At 37.0% G+C, this 11962-nt stretch overlaps 1 protein-coding gene across 1 annotated transcript; it reads left to right on the top strand.

Annotated features, from left to right (window-relative positions):
- Positions 1 to 2140: 2140 nt before the first annotated feature.
- Positions 2141 to 8493, top strand: LOC137400382 (E3 ubiquitin-protein ligase Zswim2-like). Its single transcript, XM_068086712.1, has 14 exons — positions 2141 to 2299; positions 2502 to 2701; positions 2840 to 2992; positions 3098 to 3343; positions 3478 to 3562; positions 3953 to 4086; positions 4287 to 4455; positions 5315 to 5513; positions 5616 to 5730; positions 5981 to 6285; positions 6393 to 6505; positions 6674 to 6796; positions 7006 to 8016; positions 8058 to 8493. The coding sequence occupies exons 1-13, from the start codon at positions 2150 to 2152 to the stop codon at positions 7183 to 7185; spliced, it is 2172 nt and encodes a 723-aa protein (XP_067942813.1). The 5' UTR covers positions 2141 to 2149; the 3' UTR covers positions 7186 to 8016; positions 8058 to 8493.
- The last annotated feature ends 3469 nt before the right edge of the window (positions 8494 to 11962 follow it).

The raw sequence follows: 11962 nt of genomic DNA, 5'->3' as shown, positions 1-11962 counted from the left end.
GAGGTAGTGAAAGAACAAGCATGCTAACTTTTTATTGCAACATAAAGTTGTCATTTGTTATCATTTCCTGCTCAAACTTGTATTGTGCTTGGTTCAGAAAAATTTTAGTTTATATATTGCCATATATCACCTGCAACACAAACTGTACTAGATAAAAGCCAGACTCCTTTGTGTTTCAAGTTTTTTTAATGCTTGAGTCTATATTAACCAACTTTTTTTTACAATTTATATTGCCTAGATCATGTGTCTTTTTGAGTTTCCACTACACTCACAGTTTTGTTACCAAAATATTTGGCAGGATAAAAATTCATTTACTGTAAGAGATGAAAAAATACCTACTTACAACATGGGTTAGTGAGTACGACAAAATATTTGATAAAATACGACTTGTCTTATGGAATCCAGCAGTTTTACTACCAATGCTGCTTTAAAGTTTGATAATAATAAAAGCTACTCCATGTAAGATATCCATTTCTAAGCATTTACCTTGCTTAAATCTGAAGCCCAATCCTCTGGTGCTGTGATTATTTTTCTAATCATTTTATACTTTTGGTGAAACTGTTATTATCATTGTAATATCCCCTGTGTTTGTGGTAACATATGAACCTCGTTTCTTTATTGTGGTAAAACTTTGTATTTGTATGTGTAACCAACACAGCACAGTTATATTCTCACTGACTGCCAAAACTATAAGTCAACTATATCCAAGGACTGTTAGCAGACAACTGGCCTCCTGTTCATGCAGGCAGTAAAATAGTATCCAATTGGTCAGTGTCACATAGTGCCATCTGTCACGTATGCAGTTAGTAAGAGTACACCTATGTACCTAAAAGTGACCTATGGGCTATAAACAGCCATTCTTGTAAAAGTGCACATAATCTATGTTGCACATTACAGTATAATGTAATTCTACATGTATATAAAATACTACAGTCATGCACTTAGTAAATAGTTTCATCGAATTTAGAATAAAAATGATTATTAACATTTTAAATCGGTTTTCAGCATGTTTTGGTCGAAAAAATATAATGCAAAATATAGCAAGTTTTACGATAGAGAATAAAGACGTCCATAAGTAGTTACAATAAACCCTGTACTATGACATGTGGTATTATATCATAAAATTCGTTATTAGTGGGATCTATGGATTACAGCTACATAATTTATTTTATTTCATGTTAGCAACGGTCATGTTTCTTTTTTTGGTAGACAATTGTTCTTTCAATCTGATGGAAACATTATTTTATAAAATAAATATTATAATAATATAAATGTTATATTATGTTATAACGTTTTTTCGTTATTTTCTGCATTCATTCAATAGGTGTTACAGAGACAATATCTTAGCATTTTGCAAAAACGAATATGAAACAAAACCTTTTACTTCAGTCAAGTGTCATTTTTAATGAAATAAATTATAATCGTTTGACACGTTCGTACATAAGCAGTAGACTATGTTAAGGCCAAACACAGAGTATTGTTGTAGTACTATCCGCTGTCTGGCTGAGTAAAGTATTTAATGCTATGGGCAACGTAAAAACCTATGTATCATTTTTTGTCTGCGATTTTTGTAGAACTTTTTAAAAATATTTCAGTATGCCTAATGAAAACAAATCTTGCTATCAATATTCTTATTGTTATTGCACCTAATTTTTTTGGGATGTATTGCTAAATATTATAAAAGTTTTTTGCATTCCGCTCTCTATTCGAACAATATATAGGTATCACTAAAGCCAACAAAGCTCAATTTTACTCAAATTTTTGTTTTGTTTTTATCAAACTTGTTTTAATATTATAAAAATGGCACATACAGAACCTCCCATTTTAATGACAGAAAAATATGACAACCATCTATTTTTCATCATTTTGCTATATACGTCTATGATTATGAGGTATTGTGTATGCAGCAGTAAAATTAGGTAGTTAGTGGTTTTTGAATATACCATTACATTAAAGGAAAACCAAGGGAGGAAAGCGTAATATCCATTGATTTTGACATTAACTAAAATATGAAAAAATTATTGCTGCATTATGTTTGTGAAATTCTCTTGCCATATCTTTTTTAAATATTGATCGCGCCTCTATTTGCTGGTTAAGCTGGTTGTACTTCTACCTTACAGTTCAAGAAGCCACCTGTTGCTGCAACAAAATGGCGCGAAGTGTAAATTGGAAACGTCAAGCTAGTGATACCACATCATGGAGACAAGATCAAGCTCTGAACTCAACTGCATTCATCGTCAGTGAGATAGGGCCATTGGGTTTTGTTCTCAAGGTATCCGATGAGAATAAGCCTGTAAAGGTAAGGCTAATTATATATGATAGCATGGCTAAAATGATACTATTGCAATTACCTTGTAGCCCAGGCACGAATTTCTTCACATCGCTTGCATCGCATCTAATTGTATTTTTGAATCGCTCTAAAGATGTCAGATGTTGATAAAATAATTAAATATGACATCAGCAACATATCATCATTGCGTAAAATGTTCGTCTATTTCAAGGTGATGCTGGGAGACCCTCACTCTTGCACCTGTTCAGGATTCCGAAGCGAGCGAACAGAGTTATGTAAACATATCTGCTGGGTGCTACTCAAAAAGTTTCGCGTGACCAGAGATGACCCAATAAGTTGGCAATCGGGGCTTGTTGAGCGAGAGATCAATTCCTTACTTTTGGCTGAGAAGAAACGGCGCAGCGAAATCAGGTGGGAGTATAAACAAGCACGTCCATGGTTCAACTGAGTGGCTGAGCATATGACCAATATGGCTATATGGCTGTACTTACTGTTCACCCTTAATTTAAACCTACATGCTGTTTGTTAATACATTCATGGAACATTCAGGAACCGACCAGTAACACCCAGACAACTAGCTACTGCACCCAAAACACATAATGGAAGGACAGTTTTAGAACAAAGAGAGATCACGGAAGAAGATTCCTGTCCGATATGCATGGAAGATCTGTTGGCGAATAGGCAGCCCGTAACGTACTGCAGGTGCGTCAGTAGTTGGATTGATTGCCCACAGTCGTATATCAATGTAGATATTTCGAATTTCTGTGGTTTCTTTATTCTTACTTATTCTTACACTTATAATTACAGGTACAGTTGTTCAAACAACATTCACATCAAATGTATGAAGATTTGGGCAGAACATCAGAGCAAATCAGGAGATATTATTCGTTGTCCTTTTTGTCGAGAAGATTTTGGCCCGATAGAGCACTTGCGGGAAGAATATCGCAACACAGCAGTAGACAGTGGTGGAATAAGGCGACACACAACCGCTGAACACGGAGGTACAACTTGTGAGGTCTGTGGCCAAAGACCAATCACAGGCAAATGTTACCGGTATGAGTGTAAGAGCTATTAAGTCTACGACCTAAAATTATCTGAGATGATATGTACAGGGAAATGTATGAAGAAAAATGATCGACTGCATGAAACCATTAATATCTATTGCACCGATTGATTCTTCTTTACAGCTGCGTGCCGTGCAGGACATACACTCTCTGCCAAAGGTGCTTCAACACTCCCAATCACACACAACACTCATTTGAGTTCAGAGCTGTGAGTAATCAGTGCCAAGCTTCGCGATATTACTTCTGACTGTGAAAGCGTTAAAGATGTTCTGTGAAAATGGTTTTTATTACCAAATTTATGGTTTTTGACATTCATATAGTTGATAGCTAATATACCAATCACAAACAAAGATTAGAATTGAAAATTTACACTACTATCTTGCAATCATTTAAATAACAAACAGCTACAAGATCGGTAATTGTCATTGGTCATCGTGCCAATTGGTCATTGTGAAAAGTATGTTTAACAATAACTGCACGGTGCAACACAACTTGCTTTTAACAAGCTATCAAATTGTGTACTTTTTTCTTAACTTTCAAAATGTTTTATAGTATGTAGCTAATATTGTCATCTGTATTTTATGTAATCTACTGACAGGTGCCTACATCTAGATGGCGGCCAGCACAAAGAGTTATTACCAATGGGTTACCCATTGCACCAGCTGTGGTACAAAATCTGGCAAATCGTGAAATTGGTGATGGTGACTATGATCTTTTACTGCAGCTTGATAAGTACGTGAATTTGCCAAGATGAGGCTATAAGAGCTTTACAATTGAGACAAACTTGATGGCGTGTTAAGGCATTGGTTATAAATACTACATATTTATGTAGTTGAATTGATCTTACCTACACAATGAATATATTAGAGCTTATTTATTGACATGTTAGAAAACTTGTAAGGGGCATTTGAATTTGTCACTGTTTTTTCTAGTCCAAATGGTACTGAGCTGAGTGAAATACCCGAGGCAGTGATAAAAAAGCTGCCAATAGAAAGGGTGAGAGTGGGCAGCAGGTACTTGGCAAGAGGAGAACAGTGCCGCCTCTGTCTGAGGGCCTATTATCTTGAAGATGTCATCCGGCGTCTGCCATGTAGACACAAGGTGACCCACTATTGGCCTATTAATCATGGCTCCTATCAAAGGAGCAAACTCACGATTGGTGTAGTTGTGTTGGGTTAAATAAAACGTGTGATGCGTGAAGAACTGCGTGGCGCTGCGTGATGGCTAAAATCATGCCACATCGTCATAAAATTGCTCCCACTGGCTTATCAGATGCATTATAGGTAATATCTCAATGAACCCAGTAATTTTCTTTCCAAGTTTACATTGTTTTCAAACTAATACAGGTCAAAATTTTGTCAAGCATTTGTGAATATGACTCTTGACAATTTTAGCTATTTTTAACACATTTTGGACCAATTCTGACCTTCACATGTTTTTCTAGTTTGAGAAAAGTCTCAACAAACCAGAAAAATACATGAGGGCCAAAATTAGTTCAAAATGTATTAAAACTAGCTAAAATTGTCAGGAGTCATATTCACACATGCTTGAAAAAAAAGCTTCGACCTGTATTAGCTTGAAAATAATTTAAATTTAGAAAGAAAATTACTGGTTTGTTGAGATATTACTTAAAATGCATCTGATAAGCCATTGGGAGCAATATTATGATGATTTGGCATGATTTTGGCCATCACACAGCGTCACGCAATTTTTCACGTATCACGCGTTTTACTAAACCCGTAGTTGTGTGGCTTTCACAATGAAATTAAATTTTATGATAATGCGTAAGGTGCAGATAGTTTATTCTGCAATATTGATATCCAATGCAAACAATCTTGGATACATATTTACTTGCTCTAACAAGTGGTAATTGTTTAAGTCAAATTATTATATATATTAATAAGATAACTCTTGATAAATTGTTCCTCTTACGGTTTTGAACGAGATGAATGTACTGCAGTTTCACAGAGGATGTGTAGATGACTGGCTTTTGCATCAGCACCCAACCTGCCCAGCCTGTGGAGCTGCTGTGTGGGATGGATTAGCTGATTCAACTGAGACGAACAATACCCGACCTCGATTGCGACCTCGCAGGACAGCCAACTCTCAGGATTCGGCTACCGTTCCACCAGAACCTGCTCTAGAAATACCTGGCTTTGGTTAGCTTGATTTATACATTAAAAAATTAATCATATCTGCAGTTTTTTCACGTATTATTCTTTAGCTCAAGTGATCATGTGTTTTAAAACTTGATTATATAGGTATTGGAAGAAGAGATGCACACTCCGCTACCACATCAGCTACTCAGCCTAGTCCAATTAGAAGTGGTGGTCGCACTAGCAGCACTTTATCTGAGCCTGCGCTCCGTCTTGAAAGGTTTGATTGTAAATGGAGCGTACTCTTTCCAAATGAGAATATATTTTCAAATTGGAAACAAAATAAACATAATTCCAGAGAGGTTCTTGTGTTGCTAATGTGATTCTTATTAAAATTCGGTAAACTCAAATGACACTCTTGAGCGAAATAATTTAATGTCTACATAGAAGATCGTTTCCGTTCATAGATCAAAGACTGTATACTTACAGTTGAGTGGCTAGTAAACTACTTGATCTCTATTTGCCCACAGGAATGGCAGTTTAGAAGATTCTGTCACATTGGCACAACTTCTACTAACTGAGGCTATTGCATCCAATGAATCGCAAACAAGAGCAGATGATAATATTGACCAGCATAGTTACATTCTCTCACAAATAGCACATTCAAGACCACCATCAGCCCAAAATCTTCATGCACGTGTTGGTAATGGAGAAACAGAGTCGACCGCAGACAGACAGGCATCAGACCAGTTGTCATATGGGAATAGGCTTGTGCTTAACACACAAGAAGAGGCGCGAAACAGCCGAACTAGACAAAACCAGAACTCTTATTCAGGTAATCTTAAGTAAACAGAAGGTTTGTAAAATGTAACTGCAAAAGGTTAATATTATTCTCAGTGATAATTTGTCATCTGTTTACATGCCAATTTCTTGGTTATCAAGATACAGAAAACAGAAAGCGAAGATCTCGAAACATGGCCCTAGCAGCTTCTCATCGGCAGGCTGTCCAGAAAGCTAAGGAGACAAGTTCCGCTCCCAGTATCAACGCTTCACAGGTTAGCTCCCAATATTCAACTTGTGCTTATTGTTATTAAATAGCTGAATGGTTGCATCAATGTTGTTGGAAAAGTTGTCAATGAAACTGTGATCTAAAAATAATTTATAAAATTAAATCATGGCAAAATAATATAACATGGTTTCAAAGTATGTTTTGCACTTTGTAGCCAGCAGATGCTGCCAGTCTTTATCTCGGAAGCTTTGGCAATAATGTCCAGAGGTTCACAGAACAGCCACAAGGAAAGAAAAGGGTGTCATTTCAACGCCCCTCTGCTACAACAGGCCAGCAGGTATGCACCTACTGCAACACTTCTTTTACATGGTAACCAATTTTCATCATTTTTAACATAGCTCCGCAGATGTGCATTTGACCTTTTTCTCTGTCATACCTTTAAAATAGCGTAGCACACTTGAATCTGATTGAATAACAGTTAGCTACTGAACCAAATTCTAGACTATCTGCTTCAACTTAGCACCCAAAATGTTGTGTTGTGAACAGGAGCAGAGCACCGCCAGAGGGAATGGCAGCCTTTTTATAGGCTCAGGACCACGGTTCACATCACTGGAAAATCGAACAAGAGCTAATCGACCAAAGAAAGGAGGGAGGATGCAGAAGCAGCCTTCTCCTAATTTTAGCCCAAGTTCTTTAGAACTGACTGGCATTGCTTTAGACAGTTAAATAGGTTTAAATGACAAACAATGTTTTATTTATTGGACTTTTTTAATTTCTGTCATGATGGTGCTTAATGCCTGCTCAATATACCATTTTTGTTGATAAATAGTTTTCTAGATTATTCAATCTAATTTGACTGATTCAGTAGAAAAAGGCTTTATCGACTTCTTTCACACTTTTTTGACTATTACGTATCGTGTGGTTTTGATTGAAGCTTTACGCGTACCAGAACAAAACCTTTATGCAAACCATGTTAGGTATTTCGAAACAGTTTTCATGAGCATTTACCACCAAATATCGGTTAAGTCCTTGAGTATTGAATGATACTTCAACATAAATGAATGTCAACAATAAATATGACAGTTAAAATGAGCATTACTATCAAATACAGCACATTCAGCATATTCATAACATTAAATAACTGTCAGAGAAATTGAAATATGGCAAATTTGTGTTTCGTATACTAAACGTGTTTATTTAGCTAGTCAGCCAGTAAAATAGTAATTGCATATAATTGTGTCTAAAACCTTGTGACTATACATATGTTATTTTTAGTGTTGTAATACAGCTAAACTAGTTAAAACATGTTGGCAAAAACAGGTTATCAAACTTGTTACTATTTTAATAAAACACCATGCATTGACAAAGATGAGTAAATTTACTGTAATTAGACCATTACATAATACAGCTGAACCTTAATATATGAGCTTAATCTGTCATAAAATCTGCTTAATATGTCGAAATGTTCATGTGTTGGAGCAAATATTTTTATGAGACTACACAGAGTTTTGTTTATTACATTCCACATCTTCTAAAACTTGATCATAAATACTTCAGGTAATTATATACAGTACTAGATGAATGCATAAATGCTTCAGGTAATTATATAAAGTACTAGGTGAGTGCTCGGCGCTGCATGGGTAATAAAAAATGTTTTTGCACAGAAAATCAACATTTATTTACCATCTAACTTTTAAATGAAGACGTTTGTTTATTTCTGTATGTGCTATAGGTTCAATTAATTTTATGCTTTACTAGTTGAATGCCCGGGTAATAAAAAAAATTTTGTTCAGAAAATTAATTTTTATTTAACACACAACATTCATCACCTTCACTACTAGACAGCTACATGTTTTTGATTGAATTGATTCTATGTTTGCTCTTTTTTCAATCAATTTTCACTCTAACTTTTACCCTTTCGCAGGTAAGTTGTTGAGGCTATTTCAGCTTACCACCAGTGAATTAATTGATGATTCACATTGATTATTATATTTATTTACAAATACTATGCTTTTTAATGCAGAATAAAATATTATTTAGAAATCAAGACATGCTAGTGCCAATGCTAGTCATTATGAGTGATGTTTCAGTTGAGATGGTTGAGATTCTGTTTCCTGTGTATCCTTTGCTCAGTTTGTTTGGTATAGCGCAAACTGCACACATTTTGTTGCATCTAGTATCTTTTGAAGAAACTTCTTTTCAGTGTTTCTGGCTGCTGGGGTACTGACACTTAGTCATTTATGAGGTTCCCTGTAGTTACTGTTTAGCCCTTCATGAAGCTGTATGACAAAATTGCAGTGGTCTAGTTTGTTACCCAAATGGTTGGAATTATTTTTGTAGCAGCTGTAGACATCCGTAACTGTTTTATCAAACAGACGAAAAACCACATGTTTTTTCCAAAATTGCTGCAAAGTGAAGTACTTAGAGCACAAAGTCAACCACTGGACAGTCAAGACAGACTCGGACAAAATCAGGGCTATTAGAGAATGGACAACTCCCACCTGCCAGGCAGAATTGCGTAGATTTCTTGGATTTGTGAGTTCTTAATTTAGTATCACCGTTTGTGACCGGATTACGCCACTGTAGCAAAACCGCTAAATCACCCGACAGCCAAAGGAGCTAAGTTCGAATGAAGTCAAACGGAGGATGACTCCTTTCATAAATGTCTTTTAGGAGGACTCGATTGGTGCATCAAGTAGAAAGAATTTCTACTCGAAGCACTGGCACTAGCCTTTTCAGATTCAGCTAAGAAATATGTGCTAGATAGAGATGCTAGCATGGATGGCGTTGAAACTGTACTGTCTCAAGTTCAACAAGAGGAAGAGAGACCGGTTGCCTCTTACTCCAAGACCTCCAATAGTGAAAGGAACTACTGTACCATGAGGAGAGCCCTCATCGGATTAGTACTCATGGTGAAGCATTTCAAACCATATTTGTTTGGGCAACAATTTATCTTACGCACCGACCATGCTTCAGTACAGTGGTTATACAGTAGGAAAGGGTCATCGAGTAGCCCAGTAGTTGAAAATACTGTCAGAATTCAGATTCCAGCTCCAATACCGTGCCAGCAACAAACATAACAATGCTGACGGGCTCAACAGAAATTGTATAGAATGCAAACAATGTAAACGTATTGAGGACAGAGATGGGGGCTTACCAGAACCGAACTACAAGAATGAAGATGTGACATCACACTCCATACAGAGAGTGCGAATCCAGATACAGAAAAAAGCTATTACTAGTCAAATAAGACTGGCTGACCCAGTAAGCCAGAAAATCCCAGCCTTGCAGCACCAAGTTGGCACTAGCACGGCTCACATCATCGCGGTCCTAGAGTCAGGTCTAGGTCATAGGATCAACAGACAGACAATCGACCAAGGAGATGGGAACTTGAAAAGCTAACAGAAAAACCGCATTTATGCCAAATAAAGAAATAAATCTTACCGATCAGGATGACCCATAACAAATGAGCAGACTGAATAATTATCTGGCACAAGGCCATGAGGGCTTTTGCCATCTAGAAAGCCCACACTCAACATCATACCAGAATAAACTACACATACAAACGATTGTGGCTTGCAAGGCCTTGGCCAGAGATGTCCCAAGACCTCTGTAGGATGGTAAAGCATGCGAGATCTGTCAGGCAGCTAAGAACAGCAAACATCCCCCAGCCAAGCACAACAAAAATTAATTTTTTTGCAGAACTTGGCAAGTCATGTCCATCGACTTTGGGGGACCCCCTACTCCTACCCAAAAAAAAAGATTCTGGTTTCATCAGATCATTTTACCAGATGGCGAGGTGCTATTGCCATCCCAGACGCTGACATCGCCGACATCCTAGATAAAAAGATTTTTGCTTATTTCAAGCTGCCTGAGAGAATTCACAGTGATGTGAGAACGCAGTTCCAGTCAAAACTTATGCATGAGCTGTGTAACAAAAAGGGGAGAGTCCGCAGAGTTACACCACTAGCTATTAGCCACAAGGCAACAGGATGGTAGAGCATGGAAATCGCGATCTAGCAGACGCCCTCAGATCGCTGTTACTTTCAAGAAATGAAACTGATTGTGATTTGATGCTGTACCAGATCATGCAAACATTACATGCAACATCACATTCACTAACCAATGAAACCGCCAACTTTATGATGTTTGGGTGAGAACTGAATTTACCGGATACTCTCATTGCTGGACCAGGACATCCGAAACAGTCCAAGGGCGACTATGCAGCAGTGCTCTCCAACAAAAATGGCTGATAGTCATAGATTTGTTCATTATCATCAGTGAAACATCAGGAAAGCTAATCTTGAATAAGAACCAAATTCATGAAAGGGGTTCAAGTATGGATGTTAGCTAGGTGTTTCAGAAAAAAGGCAACACTAAATTACAACCAAAGTATTACGGCCCATATGTAATACTTACACAATTCGATAATGGTAAATACAAAATCAGGAAAAACTCAAATTATACTTCCCAGCAACTATTAACTGGAGATCTGCCCCTAGTTGCAAAGAAACCAGTTGCCAGCTCCCAAGAGCTAAGCAGAGAGTTGGGAAAAGAAAATTGTTCACTGAGATGAGGTAGAGGATCAGCCATTCCTTCCAAATACTGCAATGCCAAAGTTACTACTCAATACTAGTCATCCATCATGGACCCAGTGAAAACTAGCGAGAATTTGAATGAGCCAGTACAGAGAAAAGTACAGCACAATTACACACTCCAACTAATTCTAAATAATGAATCAGGGGTGAAACCTCAAGAAGTTAATCAACCAATAACAGCGACATCAAAACAATTCATTCGCAAAAAGAGGCCCTTCACTCTGATTGACCGATTTTTAACTAAACCAGCTAGAGTCAAGGTTAAGAAGTAAGAATCACATTCATCAGGCTCATCGTACAACTCTACAGACAACAACATTCAAATTCACCAGCTGTACCACATGAAAAATGAACAGACAAACAAGTTCATGTTTGAAAGAATAGAAGAGATGGCGAGTCGGATGACCAGACAGAAGGAATTTCTTGCTCTATTCAAGGAAAACTTTCAGGAGAACATTAGCACTCTTCTAGAGCCCTCCATCATGTAAATAACTGGATTAGTGTCTTAATCCTAGGGAAGGACAGTGATGTAGACTGGCATAAACAATAAAATATATATCTTTATTTATTTCCTTTGTGTGTGTAATCATTAGATATGTACAATAAGACTAACCATTATATAATCCTATGTTAAGGGCAGGGTCTGTTTTCGACTAAATACAAATCACAACAGCTTTTATATAACTATCCGTTTAAGATAGTTGACACTTCCATTTTACCCTCTTAAACTTGCTAAAACCTGCCCTATAAGATATAAATACTACTGTATGTATTCTTATACTCATTCTTACGCTTAATACAAGACAAACTACAACGTTTACTGAATTTTTCTACCAGCATTAACTAGCGAGCGATCTTCCGCATTGCACCAGTATTCATTGCACCGACAAGCATCATCTTCAATA

Source organism: Watersipora subatra, chromosome 1 (assembly GCF_963576615.1).
Source record: "Watersipora subatra chromosome 1, tzWatSuba1.1, whole genome shotgun sequence".
NCBI classification, from domain to species: Eukaryota; Metazoa; Bryozoa; class Gymnolaemata; order Cheilostomatida; family Watersiporidae; genus Watersipora; species Watersipora subatra.
This window is presented reverse-complemented; position numbering and strand designations above follow the sequence as displayed.

Excerpts from the sequence above, each read along its gene's own strand:
- LOC137400382 (XM_068086712.1), top strand. The coding sequence starts at position 2,150 with ATGGCGCGAAGTGTAAATTGGAAACGTCAAGCTAGTGATACCACATCA. Across the intron at positions 3,563-3,952 it reads ACTCATTTGAGTTCAGAGCT|GTGCCTACATCTAGATGGCG; the intron begins GTGAGTAATCAG and ends ATCTACTGACAG. Across the intron at positions 4,456-5,314 it reads GTCTGCCATGTAGACACAAG|TTTCACAGAGGATGTGTAGA; the intron begins GTGACCCACTAT and ends AATGTACTGCAG.